The 17273-nt window shown below is 42.3% G+C and overlaps 1 protein-coding gene across 5 annotated transcripts in view; it reads right to left on the minus strand.

Moving 5' to 3' along the window:
* MUSK (muscle associated receptor tyrosine kinase) overlaps nucleotides 1–17273 on the minus strand; it is a 185417-nt gene that overhangs the window by 136088 nt on the left and 32056 nt on the right. For 4 of the 5 annotated variants that reach the window (XM_033926451.1, XM_033926479.1, XM_033926469.1 and 1 more), the window contains one exon: nucleotides 4782–4909. The exons of the other annotated variant lie outside the window; for it this stretch is intronic. In XM_033926451.1, coding sequence (XP_033782342.1) covers nucleotides 4782–4909 — 128 coding nt within the window. The remainder of the gene's footprint in view (nucleotides 1–4781; nucleotides 4910–17273) is intronic. 5 annotated transcript variants of the gene reach the window in all.

Consider the following 17273-nt stretch of genomic DNA (forward strand, 5'->3'; position numbering starts at 1 on the left):
ACTAGATCTGTCATATCCTTAGCATCAGCAGCAGGGGAATCTTGGAAGACATGGGCGGATCTGCTTTCAATCTTTTTGCCTTCCCTCCTGCATTAAAGGCTAATTCCAGTTTGGATTGCTTAATAGAAGCCATTAATAAATAATTTTAAGCTTTTACTTCCTATGGGGAAAATTTTTAAAAACTGAAAAGTCACAAAAAGTATACACAGCTACACAGCCATTTCTGCTGCCTCCAAGTTCCGGAACCCAGCTTAGTGTGTTTTAATGTGGGACTTTTCCACACATTAATCTCATTTCTAATGTGGCCTTAAGGTATTTTTCTATTTTTTTCCAGGTCTTGCACTAATGGTTAAGGGGCTGGAGGAGTTGCCGTACAGTGAGAGATTGGAGAAACTGGGCCTCTTCTCCCTTGAAAAGAGGACACTGAGAGGGGGACATGATTGAAACATTCAAAATACTGAAGGGAAAAGACTTAACAGATAAAGACAGATTGTTCACCCTCTCCAAGGTAGGGAGAACAAGAGAGCACTCTCTAAAGTTGAAAGGGGATAGGTTCCATACAAATGTAAGGAAGTTCTTCTTCACCCAGAGAGTGGTATAAAATTGGAACATTCTTCCGGAGTCTGTTATAGGGGAAAAAACCCTCCAGGGATTCAAGACAAAGTTGGACAAGTTCCTGCTAAACTGGAACGTACGCAGGTGAGGCTGGACTTATTTAGAGCACTGGTCTTTGACCTGGGGGCTGCCGTGTGAGCGGACTGCTGGGCACAATGGACCACTGGTCTGACCCAGCAGCAGCAATTCTTATGTTCTTATATTCTGTGCATTTACCTGAAAAATGTTAATGTGGGAGTATGTATCACCTCCTATTTAGTGCGTTATGTCTGAATTATTCAGTTACCCTCAAATTCTATAAATTCACCTAAAGTTAGGTACCTATACTGATATGCCCAGCCAATGTATGTGTCTAACTTAATTAACAGGCTTAATTGGTGCTAATAATTGGTACTTAATGCATCATAATTGCCATTAATCGGACTTAATTGAAAGTTATGCACCCAACTCAATAAATGTGATTCCATAACTTTTAGGTAGGCGCTTTGGACTAGTCCAAAGCGCCTACCTAAAAGTAGGTGTGGTTAGGGAAGGATCATAGATATGCTTTCGAGATAAGCATCTGTTTTTGACTTAGGTGCCATTGTTTGCTTAACTTAGGTGCACACATTTAGGCCAAGAAAACCCTGGCATAAACACGGTATGCCTAAAAGTTGGGACACCTAAGTATGCCTAACTTTTATAGAATTGTGCTCAGCACTGCACTATGGGGCCTTAGGGCCCACTAATATCAATGCATTATGTTTATTGCCATTTGATATACCACCAGTGTTCCCGCTAAGGTGTGCTGGCCTGCGCGCGCGCACAAAATATTACATCGCAGCGCAAAGTTTCTCTTCACAGCGCACACACGCGTCGCAAAGGTAAGGGGAGGTAAGGTAAGGGGACGCATTGGGGGGATTGCACTTCCCCACAATTGCCATGCTTCGGTTCCTCTTCTTCCTTCCTTCCTCCCCCCCCCCCCGCGGGACCCTGCGGCACCATCAACTCTTACTCCCTCTAATGTCGGCCCTGCAGCTCCAGACTTCCTCGCACCTTCTCCCCTCCCCCTTTGGATCGCTATTATTTTAAATGTTATAGCCGCGGAGCTGTATCCATCAGTGGAGATGTCTAACCTCGGCCTGCCCCGGAACTCTTACTGCAGCAGCCGCCCGTCTAGGCAGGAACAGGAAGTCACTGTTGCAGTAAGAGTTCCGGGGCAGGCCGAGGTTAGACATCTCCACTGATGGATACAGCTCCGCGGCTATAACATTTAAAATAATAGCGATCCAAAGGGGGAGGGGAGAAGGTGCGAGGAAGTCTGGAGCTGCAGGGCCGACATTAGAGGGAGTAAGAGTTGATGGTGCCGCAGGGTCCCTGCGGGGGGGGGGGGGGGGAGGAAGGAAGGAAGAAGAGGAACCGAAGCATGGCAATTGTGGGGAAGTGCAGAGCTGCAGGGAAGAGTGTTGCGGTACCCAGCTGGAGGGAGAAGGAAGATGAGGGAGGGAATTAAAGGAGATGCCAGGGCTTGGAGCATAGGAGGAAGGTATGCCAGTCTAAGGGAAAAGGAAGGGGGAGATGTGAGAGCATGGAGGGGGAACGAAAGATGGAAGAAAAGGAAAGGAGAGAGATGCCAGAGAATCAGGGAAGGGGAGATACCAGACTATGAGGAGAGGTGTGGGAGAGGGAAGGCGAGGAGAGAGATGCCAGACCAATGGGGTGAAAGGAGAGATGGAAGGGGGAGGCATACAGTTTCTGGAAGGGGCATAGAAGGAGAGAAGATGCCATATAGGGGAAGAGAGACGGCAGACAGTGAATGGAAGGAAGAGAGTTACAAGAAGATGAGGAAAGGAGAAACCACAGAAGACAAAGGTAGAAAAAAATTTCTATTTATTTATTGCTTTAGGAGACATGTGTCACTGTTTCTGTGAAGCATTGTATGCAGAGTCCAGCTTCTTGCTGGTTCAATTTAACCTTTGTCTATGTATTTTTATTTTATCCCCCCTTTTACAAAACTGTGAAGCGTTTTTAGCACCAGCCTTGGTGGTAGCAGCTCTGATGCTCAGAATTTTATGAGCATCAGAGCTGTTACCTCCGTAGCTAAAATCCACACTACAGTTTTGTAAAAGAGGGAGGGGTTAGTTTGTGATTACATATTCCTTACTAGGCGAAGGTGTTTTCTGTGTTCTGTGTGTTCGAAAGACATGGTTTTCTGTTAGGATTGACGGTGTAGGATTGATCTGTGCTGGTCTGGCTTGTTTAGTTTTACAATGGGTGTATTGATGTACTGCTCACTGCAATATGTAAGATGCTGCCTTTTCCTAGGTACTCATGTGTGACGTGTGGTTTGTTACTAAAAATCATGTTTTTCTTACAGATGGGGGGGGGGTGCCAAAAAATGATGGGCCCCGGATGTTACATATGCTAGGTACGCCACTGTATGTAAAGATACCAGAAAGCTGGCGTAGCAAAAACTTCTAAGTTTTGAGTATTTAACCCTCCCACAATCTCACGGGCACTCGTTTCAAGTTTATTGAGATTTTGATTTAAACGCAATATCAAATATTTTCAATGCGTATAACAAAAATAAATTTGGGGAAATAAATAAAACCATTTGAACCAGTGTTCCCGCTAAGCTGCGCTGGCGTGCGCTGGCGCACAAAATATTACATCGCAGCGCACACGTTTCTCGTCACAGCGCACGATCGGAAGAGGCGTACGGCAGATGGCAGGGCGGCGAGAGGAGAATCGGGCGAGTTGGCTCATAACTTGCTGGCGCCCGATATTTTTGGCTCACGGTGAAAAAAGTTTGCTCACAACACCCGCCCGCTTAGAGGGAACACTGTATACCACCCTGGAGAAATTCAGAGCAGCGTACAATTTTTTTTTTTTTTTTACCCATCTGTCCCAGCAGGTTCATATCCTAACTATGGCACCTGGGGCAATGGAGGATTAAGTGATTCAGTGGCATAGCAAGAGTTAGAGGCGTCTGGGGCGGTGGCGTACCTCCTCTGCCCTATTCTCTGTCCCCCAAGCTCCACACGCTCCTTCCCCACCCCCTCCAGCGGCGTACGCCACTACTGTTAATGCTCTGCTCCTGGCATGTTCCTATCCTAGCCAGTTAGGAAATAACCAATTAGCAGGGATATTCATTGAACATCTAGCACTGGCTAGCTCAGTGGGGTTTAACCAAGCAGGAGCTTCTCTTCTGATTATCTATCCTTAAATATCGGCACATATAAATATTCATGTTACATTGGGTAATGTAATTGTGTCATTTTTGAAAAAGTATTTCAATCTTTGCAGAAAAAAGTGGCAAAGCTCCTTTAAAAGTGACTTCTGCAAGGAGTAGTTTAGGAAATGCATAAAAATAAGTGCAGCTTCTTAAATTCATGTCTTGAATTGAAGTTGATTTTGATGCAGGTAGCTTTCTTATAGAAAATACCATAGTTGGATTACACAGTTATGTGGGCTGGACTAAAACCATCGTCAAGCAGGAATAAATGCATTAGTTCTGAGGGTTTATGGAGACAAAATGAAATACAGGCATGTATTTGAGGTTTTGTGGCAGGTCAGTAGTTAGGTTGGAGAATACAAATGAAGGTCTTTCATTGCACTTCAATTATCTTCTTTTGGAATGTGCAAAATGGGAGTTATACACAGTTCCCCCCACCAGTGGCCAAAGAGAAATTAGATGAACTGGGCTTGAAATAAATAAATATATGTATTGCATGATATCTGTGAGTGCCTATGGTATCATAATCTGAAAGATGTGAAACTTTTTGGTATTGCTATAATTCAACTTCCCACTATATTTATGTCTGTTTTGGAGGAATGAGTGGGAGTGCACCAGGTATAAATTAGAGGCTCAATATTTTTTTTAAAGGCTGAGCTCCTAAATTTAGGATCCCGAATGTGTGCTCTATTTTCAGCCAAAGTCAAGTTTTCAGCTGAAAATTCATCTTAATTTAGGAGCTTAAAAGTTATGCTTATAAATGTAGGCCTCATTAGTTAACCTTAACTTTGGCTTTCCTGTTGTATGTGCTCTGGTGGAAGACACCTGCATTCCTAAGGCACAGGAACTGCCACAGAGTCAGAAAAGTTGGAACAGGCTGAGTATGATGTAAAGGAAGCCCTTAGTAAACTGATAGTATTCTTGGTAAATATGAATGTGTTTCTCTACCCACCTTTACTGCCATCTCTCCCTTGAGCCATGAAACGGAAGGCTTTGGGTTTCCTAGAGTGGTGCAGGGCAGGACAGTCTTCACTCCTTCTACTATTTTTACATCTATGGGAGGTCGAGTAATTTTAGGTTCTAAAACAAATAACACAAAAACACGTCAAAAAAATTCTATTTTTGAAAGAATGAGAGCAGGGCTAAGCATGAGACTGAACATTACAGGGCAACAGGAGGAAGCTGAGACAGCAGAAAGAGAAAAATAAGGAAGCTGAGGGAGGAGCAAAAAAAAAAAAAATCAGTGGAAGAAGGAATGAAACAGAAGGATGGAAGGTGTTTGAAGATGAAACTAGAAGGTGATGAGGTAAATGGAGAGCTAAAAGAACAATACTAGTAAGATTGGAGGAGAGGTTAGAAAGAAGGAGAAGAAGGAAAAAAGAGATAGGTGAAGAGATGCAGAAATAGAAGAGTGAGATATATGAACCTGGGAATGATGGAGCAGGAAAGAGGAGAAAAGAGAGTGACAGAAAAGAGAGGAGTGAAGAAAAGTAATGATGTCAGATATACTGTACAGATGAGAAATTTAAAAAAAAACCTCATAAAAAAGTGAATTGGAAAGAAAAGTCAGTAACAGCAGTTAGAAATGAACAGTATAGGCTTGGTTTCATTTGTAGTGTGGTGGCCCTGCTGACAGGAAGGCTCTAGAGTTCTCCCTGCAGGTGAAGACGGGGGAGAGTGAGATCTCCAGAATGCTAGAGGAGAGGGAGAAGGTGAAAGTGTTAGCCGGGGACTACACAGAGGCCTTTTTTTCTGGGGAGTGGGATGGAGTTTGTGTTCTGTGGAATAGAAAATGAAATATGCACTGGGTGCGAGCTTTGACTTGTATTAAAAGGGGGAGGGTTAGGTATCAAATAGTGGTCTTTGATTTGGATCAGGGGGCTAGAAATAGATCTGCATCTATAGAGGGGGCTTCTACTTCTATTTGAAAGTACAAATGTTGGGCTGCTGCATCCAGAGTGTCCCTTGATTTGAGGACAAGCTCATAGGACACAGCTTTACCTCATTGTTAAATATAAATAACACACCAGTCCAGCATACTAACATTAGCATGTGCCCTCAAGGTAATGCTAAATTTACCAGGACCCAACAACCTTGGAAAATTTATCAGCACATGGATAGATTTTCAAAACGGTCTAACAGCTAACAGTGGGGCTTTAGCAGTCTAGAATTAAGCTTTTGAAAAATGTTCCCTTACATAACAGTTAAATATAGTCACCTATATTTGCTGGGTATTTATAGTCAGCCACTGAAAAACTAGGCATTCCTTTAGACATGGTTGAGCTTGAAGCACGGAGAACTTCACTGGCTAACACAACATATTAGCAGATATCCCTGTTTACAAGAAAAGCACTTATAAAGCTAGCCAACTATTATAGAGTGAGCTAAATCTGGGCGAATTTTCAATTGTTGCCAAGCTAACAAGGTAGTGATTGAAGCTTTAGTTAAGAATAGCTGGTTGCTACATAAGTCAGCCATCTCACTACTTAGCAGCTTAGCGAAACAGTCACCACTTAGTAACCAGCATGATTAGAACTTTGGATCTAATTCCTTGTGGTTAATAATTTCCATAGACCTGAATGCTCATTTCTAGCATAAATATGTCTGATTTAGAATAGGTTTTTACCCAGACTATATCATTAGTAGCTAGATCACTGTTTGGGGTATACATTAGAAACGCTAGTATACACGACACTTAAGCTTGGCCTTTAGTAATCAAACTAAATAATCAGAGACTCATGAAAATACATCCCTACTTATGAAATCATAGTACCAATGCATTTCTGTATGTAGTATGCTATGAATGTAGCAGGCAAAAACATTAAAAACCAGAAAGAGAGCAGTTGGTTCTTTCTGGTTCATATGAGCTCTAATCAAATTATTGCAGCCAAAGAGCAAAAAGAAAATGCTGCAGAGCCGATGTTTGTGATGCAGCAAGGATGGCTTCGTTTTGTCTCAGATGCTCTTCAAAAAGTTTTATCTACAATCCTGCTAGCATCCACGTTTGCCCCAATTTTACCACCAATCTTAGGACCCCAGAGGAAGACGGTTAAGTTGAAGCACGGCCCATGCCGGGTCCGTACCTTCCAAGCTAATTTGGATAATGTTGATTGTGTAGACATCTGCGTCTTTGTGTGATATAATAAATCACTACATCACGAACATCAGCTTCACGGTTTTCTCTTTTTGCTCTTTGGTTGCACCATTTTACTGCGGACCAGTGGGGTCGCTTTTTTTGTTTGTTGACCTAATCAAATTAATGTCATTACGCAATGACCAGGCATTAACTGCTCATACTATCATCATCAATCTCCCTACCATTATACCATATGCATCTCTCAGTGCATTAAATCCAATTTTCAAATAAATGTTCAATCCAGTCTCCTGTGTATCACTTAAAAGTGTTTTGTACAGTCTAGCTACAATTAATGGAAAATCTTAGTATTGACTTTAAGTGGCAAATGGAACAATCGGCTGAATAACGTTATCACGCACTCCTCAACCTACTTCAATTTTAGAAAATTGGTAAAAACAAGTTTGTTCAATCGATTTGTAAACTAAGAATTTGATAGCTTTGCTAATTCATCCAGTAACCTTAAGAACTATATAGCGTTCTACTTCTCCCATTATGTAAGATTGTATTGATGACTTTGAATTGTGACCTCTTCGCTGATTGTCCAGCGCTTCTTGTTGTAAACCGCCTCAAACTTTCATGGCTTTGGCGGTATATAAGAATAAAATTATTATTATTATTAATATACCGCCTGGAGGCACAGCGGTTTCCAATTAAACATACACAAAGCAAGGAAAACAAAACAGTACAAAAAACATTCTTGAAAACATCATCAACACATATAAAAATCAAATTTGCAAATCCTTCAATAACATATTAAAAGAATACAAGAAATGGCCAACAACTGTAGGAAAGACAGACCAGAAATATGCGTCTATAAACAGTTTGGTTTTCAACATCTTCTTAAAGATGTACCCTTTTGTAATTAATACAGTCCTTTGAAGAGAGAGAGCAGTCTCTATAGTTTAATTGAGTTTAGTTTAATGACATTTAATATACCACCTATAAAGCAAAGAATCAAGGTGGTTTATACCCTTATCTGCTTGGAATTGATGCCCAAGGCACCCCATTTTGTGAACCTTCAGTAGGAACTGGTGTCAGAGTCATGCTTGGAGGCTGAACATTAAACACAGTTTCCTGCCCCAGGGAAAGTACTGAGCTTGACCACTTTTCTTCCCTGGCACTTCCCTCAGGTACTGTAGCCTCAATTGCTACTCCCTTGGGGACCTTTTGTCTTAGGAACTCCCCCTTGGAGATTTATTGAGTCGAGGCCTTCCTGATCTGTTCTACCTCAGGGCATCTAACCACCTCCCTGTCTGAGCCCCGCCCAGTGGCGTAACAAGGGTGAGAGGCGCCCGGGGCGGTGGCGCCTCTCTTCTGCCCTCTTCTCCGCCCCACCTCCACACACTCCTTCTCTGCCCCTCTAGCTGCATGTGCACCACTTCCCTTCCCCCGTACCTTTGTAACATTCCTGGCATGAGCAGCAACCCCCAAGCTGCTGTCGCACCAACATTGGCTCTTCCTCTGACATCACTTCCTAGGCGCAGCTTGGGGGTTGCTGCTCGCACCATGGACATTACAGAAGTATGGAGAAGGGAAGTGGCACACATGCATGGCATTGGGGGGGGGCAGGGAAGGAGCAGGGGGCAGTGAGGAAGATGGGTGCCTACACCCTCACCAAGATGTCGCCTCACGTACCAGCACCTAAGTTAATTTCCCATAGTGCTTAAAGTTAGATGCAATTTATAGAATAGCACTTACATTATCTACCCTATGTAAATACACCTCTTTTGGGGAACAACATTATAAACTGGTTTTGAGATTGTATGTATCTCCGAAGAGGGCTTATCTCTCTCAGTTTCGAGCATCTGCTGAGTACCTTCACTGTCATGCTCCAAAGGCGGGTTTGGGTCATATGGTTTGGACATGTACTATTATCAGAACTTTTGGGGACACTTTATTTCTTTTTCTGGAGCGAATCTGGAACATTACTATACAACGTTCACCTTTGCTTCTTTTTGAAGTCATTCCTTACTATCATCCTCGTTAAAGAGGAGTGGCTGCTTTTCTTAAGTGGACAATCCTGGTTGCTCTGAAATGCATTCTGCTCAAATGGTTGGAGGTAGATGCTCTTAATTTGTTCCTATGGCAGTGTCGTCTGATTACACTTCTAATATGGGAGAGAAGAGACATTCAGGATTTTTCTTTCTTATCTGGACGTTCTGTTCAGTGAATATGGGAGCCCTTTTGGAACACCATGACTCCCTTGGCCCGGAGTCGCCTTTTGAACTGTTGATTTCCATTACCGTACTTTGGTTTACATTGAGTTCGAGTGTATAATTTAACTACATTTTCTCAATTATTGTTACTGGCTTGAAAGAGGACTGGAGAGGCGGGGGGGGGGGGGGCAGGTTGGGTGATGTTGGAGGGCTGGAACTGGTGGGGTTGTCTGTGTTTTTGAAAATTGAGCTTGTCTGTATCTGGTTAAGATGTCTGTATTTTTCCAGTGTTGAGCTCAATAAAAATTATTTGACATAGAAAAGCACTTACACCCAAGACACACACCTAACCTAGCAACTGAAATGTGGTATAAATCCTCATGCCTAAATTAGGCACGGATCCCCCTTACTCTATACTATGCAATCCTAGGAACACCCCCAAGCTACCCATGATCCTTACATTTTTTCACTCCCCCTTTTTTGACTCGCACATAAAATTTAGGCGTGGATTTCATGTCTAAATTTACATGTGTACATTTTAATTAAAACTAATTAGTGACAATAATTGTTCATTAAGATCCCAAATATCGGTGCTAATTGTCTCATTATTCAATTAAATTGTGTGCACACCCAAATTTTCACATGGAATTTTTAGCGCTTTATATAGAATCTGAGGGTTTACCTTTGTCGTCTAAGGATCTATTTTTCCATCAAGTTGGTTCCAGTTTCTTTTCAAGACAGTTTATTGAACAACCAAGTACAAACCAAGAAAGCAGCAGATATAACATTTTCAGAATGCAAAATACAGTGCACAATAAGTGCAAAAACTTATAGTGGTTTAGTAAATATGCAATGGACACCCATCTGCAAGCTTCTTTGAAGCAATCCTCACACTTCACTTAACTTATATCTACTTCTGAAAGCAGGTGAAAGTTTGTCTCTTCACCCAGGACTCTCATGGAAGAAGTAACTAATTTGCTAGTCACACACAAGGAGTAACACCGGCTGCACATACTGTAGCAAGAATTGCTTACCCACTCCTACCATAGCTCAGATAATATTCAAGCACATTCCTGACTTCATATACAACTTTCTTGAAATTAGGCCCCAATTTTTAACTCCTGTGTTCTCCATCCTATCTATATGCTCCATGTTTCCTACACACTATGCTATTAAAACATTTTATTGTATTTTGTGTTGGCATTGTAATGTAGCATACTATGCCATACCTTAGGTGTAGGGAACTCCGGTCCTCGAGAGCCGTATTCCAGTTGGGTTTTCAGGATTTCCCCAATGAATATGCATGAGATCTATTTGCATGCACTACTTTCAATGCAAATTCATTGGGGAAATCCTGAAAACCCGACTGGAATATGGCTCTCAAGGACCGGAGTTCCCTACCCCTGCCATACCTTGTAGTGTTATTTGAATATTTGCATTGCTATAATTGTCTATTCTCTATGGGCTCCTTTTATCAGGCCACGCTAGCGGTTTAACGCGCATAATGGCGCACGTTAAACCGCTGGCCGCGCTAGCCACTACCTCCTCCTCTTGAGTAGGCGGTAGTTTTTGGCCAGCGCGGGGGTTAGCGCGTGATGAAACGTTGCGCCCGTTAACCCCACTAGCGCGGCTTGATAAAAGGAGCCCTATGTTTGACGTATTCTTCCTGTACACTACCTTGAGTGAATTTCTTCAAAAAGGCAGTGTACAAATAAATAAACACATTAAAATAAAGTCTCAGCTCCACAGTGATTTAAGCAGCTGCCTGTAATTGGCCAAAATGCAGGCCTCATGCCTCTTGGGCTTTTCTTCAAATTTGCCTTGAAATGCAGAAGGGATGCATGTTCTTGGTTCAGTCTGTACAGCACTGTGTATGTCTGGTAGCACTCTGGAAATAATTAATAATAATAATAATAACTTTATTTCTTCTATACCGCCATAATCTTACGACTTCTAGGTGGTTCACAGTGAAGAGAGCTGGACAGTCAGCGAATTACAAAATACAAATGGTGAGGATGATACAGTACAGTCAGTGAATTACAGATTACAATTTTAAAAATACAATATGATACAATACAGTTAAAAATACAATATGATACAATACAGTTAGTACAGTACACGTATTTCTCAAGTTATCAGCATGGAGTTAATCGTTTAGAACTGGTAACTGATTAAGAGATAAATCTGTTGAATAGTGCTGTCTTAATTTCTTTCCGAAATGCGACATAGGTCAGCCTAGCTCTGTTGATGTAGTTGCCTAGCCAGGTTTGCTGTTTGCTAGCTTGAGACTTCAAAGTTCTGTCCATAAAAGACCTGTATTTGCAATCAGTGATCCTTGGGTAGGCAAAAAGATTGGAGTTTCTAGTTGTACTACTGGGAATGTGTAGCTCGAAATGTGATAAGATATAGGTAGGGGCCATTCCCCACACCAGTTTAAAGCATAGGCAAGAGAACTTGAACATTATTCGCACCTCCATTGGTAACCAGTGTAGCAGTTTGTAGTAGGGGCTAACATGCTTGCTTTTTTTTAGTCCGAATATTAAGCGGATGGCCGTGTTCTGCACTATTCTTACAGTTTTTTTAGGTATACCCACATAAATGATGTTGCAGTAGTCCAATGTGGAAAGGACCAATGACTGAACCAGAAGTCTATAAGATAGAGGGTCAAAATATTTTTTAATAGTCTTCAATTTCCATAGTGCATAAAAGCACTTTTTTGCCACCAGGTTTGTGTGTTCGATCATGGTCAGGTGGGTGTCTAATGTGACACCTAGTATTTTTATGGTTTTTGTTATTGGGTAATCGTGACCATTTAGGTGTAAAGATGTTCTGGTAATTTTATCCTTTGGGCTTGCCAGGAAAATTTTTGGCCCCCTTTTACTAAACTGCAACAGCGGTCTTTAATGTAGGGAGCCAATGAGCGTCGAGAGCAGCGTGGGGCATTCAGCGCAGCTCCCTGTGTTAAAAACCACCATCGCGGTCTAGTAAAAAGGGAGGGGGTATATTTGTCTATTTTTGTAGTTGTTACTGAGGTGACATTGCATAAAGTCATCTGCCTCGACCTCTTTGAAAACCCGCGGAATAGTAGTAGTAGTCGTCTAATTTGTAAAGCTTACTTAGGGGTCCTTTTACTAAGGTGCGCTAGTGCATCTTAGCGCATGCTAAATGCTAAAGCGTGGCAATACGCCCATAGGATATAATGGATCTGTTAGCATTTAGCGCGCGCTAAGACACACTAGTGCGCCTTAGTAAAAGGACCCCTTAGTACAGATCTTCCAATATACCTCTCCTTTTTATCCACAACAAACAGAGAAAAAGCTCAGCATCTACACTGAACCACTGTTCCCAGAGAGATATGCCGTTCTAGCTCATCTCCCTGAGATTTTCTATATGGCGGTTAGTCAGATCAATGCATATTTAAAGCTCAAAACTCTAGGAATAAGAAAAACAAAACATGAAAGAGCTCATTTTCAAAAAAGACAGACGTCCAAAAGACAGCACTTGGACATCTGACTAGTCAAAACGTCCAAGTGGGCATTCTCAAAACAGACTTTCTAGATGTCTTTCTGGTCATTTTGTCTCCAGTGCATCCAAATCTTAAGGGGGCGTGTTAGAGGTGTATTTTGGGTGGGCTTAGGACTTGGACACTTGGCAGACATAATCAAGCCTTTAACAAAACATTCTGGGCTTTTTAAAAGATGTTTGGAGCTAGACCTGTTTTAAAAGCATCTACACTTCTCCCTCCGAATCCGCGGTTTCAGTATCTGCGGATTTGGTTATTCGCAATTTTTTTGAAGAAAAAAAAAGCTGCATTCCAGATCTTCCTCCGCTTCCCTCCCGCCTTCCCCCTGCCATCCCGGACCTTACCTGGTGATCTAGCGGGCTTTTGGGGCAGGAGCGATCTTCCTATGCTCCTGCCCCTTGCAGATCACTCATAGGAAATAGCTGCCATGAGCTCCCATAGTCTCTCGAGACTACGACGGGTGCTCACGGCAGCCAGTGATCACTGACCCCCTTCCACCACCCAAAAATGTAAAAAAACCTGTATATTCTAGCCTATATTACGAGGGGGTGCTGAAAAGTTCTCAGCGCAAGCAACCAATTTTCTAAATTCTATTTTGCCATTATAGCTGCAGAGTGTTATCTTATTTCGTTAAGTGTGAATTTGCAGAAACGAAATTCTATGTTTTGATTGTTTCAGTACAAGTAAAAAACCCTGAATGGATAATAGCCAATAATATCCAAAAAATAATAAGAGAAATGAAGAATTGGCTAACACACCTGGTCCTTGGGGAGAAAAGTCTAAGGAGATGGGGCAAATCTACAGATTAGTAAATAAATAGTGGACATCAGTATGAGCCCTTCATAAGTGAATGAACATAAACCTCTGGCTCAGGCAATATCTCAAGAGGTGACCAGCACCAGACCGCAGTCTAAATGAGAATAGCCTCATACATCATATAGTCCATATGTGTCTGAAAATGCAAACTGCATTCCACAACCTCCCAAAGCTGAATAGACTTTTTTGCACCAAGGAAAAGGGGTTAAATGGGCAACACATACATACTTTCCCTAAAAACACACCTTGTGAAGAAAATATGGTTTTCTAATACATGCACCAATGAATATAATAAATATAATAAATACTATAAATATGCATATGAAAAAGATATATGTAATATGACAGTGTTTATGTTTCAGATCATTGATTGAACCATATCCATGTCATGCTCTTTTTGGTTGGGCTAAGAACTTTTCAGCTCCCCCTCCAACAGCTTCAGATGGTCACACAGACATCATTCTGAGCCGAGAGAGCAGAGGGGCACTCTAAGAGTTACTGCAGTGAATTTCACATTAAATGTCCCAGGTCAGGTGTCACTATAGCTTGCTTATAGTGTATGGTGAGCCCTCCAAAAATTACTGTACCTACCAAGATGACACCTGCAGTCATAAGGACTATTGTTGTGGTGTACAGATGGGTACAGTAAGTTTTGGTGGATTTTGGAGAGCTCACCATACAATATAAGCAAGTTATAGGGACATCTGTACCCAGGACTTTCTATGTGGCATTCACTACAATACTTCTATGCTCAGCTGTCTGAACAGTTTGCTAAGAATGCAGGCTGCCTGATGGATATTAGGAAAGTTGCTTTTCTGCGTTTTTCATGTGGACATCTTTATATTTGGGTATAGTCAAAAAAGAGAGATGTACTAAGGGCCAAAATGTCTAGATAAGTAATTTTTTAAAAAAGGATAGATGTTTTGCAGTTTTGAAAATGAACATTTTCTCTGCTGGATATCTGGACGTCTTTCCCAAAAAGTCTAAACACAGACTTAGACGTCCTATCGAAAATGCCCCTCTATGGACCTGATACTAAAAGCTGCACCCCAAGTTAGATGACGGTAGGCACCCTACTGCCACTTAACTTCATTGGTGCACTGATTAAAAATGCCATTCCAAAAATGAAGGTACCTAAGGACGCCTCTAAAAAGAGCACCCTTATGCCTATGGAAGTACCTTATGATGCCTAACACCACTTTAGGTGTGGTTAACACTAGAATGGCATTAGGCATCGAAAGGCGCCTCTGCTGACGTGATTCTTGTGAAAGGTAGGCGCCAGAAATGTAGACCTTGAAAAACCTAGCCTACCTTTCACATAGCCATAATTCTTTTTTTTTTTTTTTAACTTTATTCATTTTCAAAACTAATACAAAGTGCCATGAATTGTACAAACATTAATAATCAACATAAGCACATAAATTCCATCAATAACAATACAGAAGAAAAATATTCCACCCCTTCCTTCTAACAATTCAATCAAGAAATAAACCAAAAAGATATCCCCCCCACCCACCCACCTCGTCCTGGATATGCATAAAAATAAATTGAAAATTAAATAAAGACAATTATGTTGAATTAACAAAGGATGTCAATGGGCCCCACACTAATTTAAATACTTTGCTATGGGCCAACATCTTTTCATATTTATAGCCTAAACATAAACTGGCCCACCAAAATGAAAAATTAAGGCGGTCACAATTTTTCCAATTGCGTGTGATCATTTGCATCGCTATCCCTGTCATAATAAGGAAAAGCTTGCATTTGTATTTCTGTAAACTGTGCTGTTGCATGATTGACACACGATCAGCGAATGATTTTAGGGTGGCTGTTGACAACAGTGTCATTTATAAAATCCGGTCTTAAGAGCACAAAGCATTGCTATATTGGGACAGGGTGAAGGTCCTTTGAGCGCATTATCCTGTTTCATGCAGTGACCCATCTAGGTCACAAGAACCTGGCAAGATCCTAAAACAGATTTTATGTTGCTTATCCCTGGAATAAGCAGTGGGTGTTTCAAAGTCCATCTTAATAATGGCTTACAGACTTTTCTTTCAGGAACTTGTTCAATACTTTTTTATATCCAGCTAAGCTAACTCCTTTAATCACATTCTCTGGCAACAATATTCAGAGTTTAACTACCGTATTTTCACGCATATAACGCATGCGTTATACACGATTTTTACAAACCGAGTATAACCATGCGCGTTATATTCATGAGCGCGTTATCCCCTTTTTTTTTTTTACATAGTTCCCCCCCCCGACGTCCGATTCACCCCGAAGGACCGCTCGCGCTCGAACATGCACCCGCACCCGCACCCCCACCCTGAAGGACCGCTCGCACCCCCACAGCCTCCCCCCCATCATGTAGAAGCTGCCTACCGTTGTCCTGCTGCTTCCTCTGCCGGCGGTCCTGCCCCTTCTCTTAGCCCTGCGTCTACGCTGCTTCCTCTTCCGGCGGAAGAGACGTCAGAGACGTCAGAGAAAGGGCGGGACCGCCGGAAGAGGAAGCAGCGTAGACGCAGGGCTAAGAGAAGGGGCAGGACCGCTGGCAGAGGAAGCAGCAGGACAACGGTAGGCAGCTTCTACATGATGGGGGGGTGGGGAGGCTGTGGGGGTGCGAGCGGTCCTTCGGGGTGGGGGTGCGGGTGCGGGTTCGAGCGCGAGCGGTCCTTCGGGGTGGGGTGCGAGCGGTCCTGCAGGGGGGTGAATCGGATGTTGGGGGGGCATCAGGCTTTCAGTGTGGGGACAGGACTTCAAGGGGGGACAGGACTTCAAGGGGGAGAGGAGAATCGGGGCGGGCTAAAGGAAAGTCGGGCTGGCCAGAGGAGAGTCGGGGCGGGCGAAAGGAGAGTCGGGCAGCGACGGGAGAGTCGGGGCGGCATGCGCGGTATAGGGGTGTGCGCGGTATATAAAAATTTATTTACATAAATTACAGTTTCCCACGCGCTATACCCGTGTGCGTGTTTTACACGGGTGCGCGGTATATGAGTGAAAATACGGTACATCCTGAGTAAAAAAATACTTTCTCCGATTTGTTTTAAATTTACTACTTAGTAGCTTTATTTCATGCCTCATAATCCTTGTATTTTGGGAGTGACACAAAGCCATTCTCAATTTTGTTCTCCATTCCTTTCCTAATAATTCCTAAAATTCTATTTGCTTTCTTACCAGCTACTGCACATTGAGCAGAGGGTTTCAATGTATCCTCAATCCTTTTCCTCAGTGCTGACATCATCTATATATCATGCAATAGTTTGGGCTCCTTACGGTGCAGTAGCCGATTTAGCACGCGCTGAACGCTAATGCATGCTAATGCATCTATTATATTCTATGGATGCATTAGCGTGCATTAATATTTAGAATGTGCTGATTTTTAGGGCACACCAAATTGACTACTGCACCTTAGTTAAAGGACGACTAAATGCCATCTACCATTTGAATGCCCAGTCTCCTAGTCTTGTAAAGTCCTTTTTGCAATTTTTCACAATGCTCTTGTGTGACATAGAAACATTGCAGACTGCCAGACACAAACATCATTGAAATGCTTGAGAAATTGCAACCATATAGCCAAATTGCACTTTACAGCCCTTATCAAATGCACTTTAAAATTTTTCTTGCAGATACCTTTTGTTAACAATGCTAGCTGACGAGCAAAAATTCGCCCCAGAGGGATGACCCTACAAGCAAAATTCAAGTGACCTAAAAGGGACTGAATCTTTTGAAGTAAGAGCTTTTCCCTCACACAATCCATCCAGATCATGTCACCTAACACTACCACCAGGTAGTCTGGATTCCATCTTAATGGAATCC

Source organism: Geotrypetes seraphini, chromosome 1, assembly GCF_902459505.1.
Source record: "Geotrypetes seraphini chromosome 1, aGeoSer1.1, whole genome shotgun sequence".
NCBI lineage: Eukaryota > Metazoa > Chordata > Amphibia > Gymnophiona > Dermophiidae > Geotrypetes > Geotrypetes seraphini.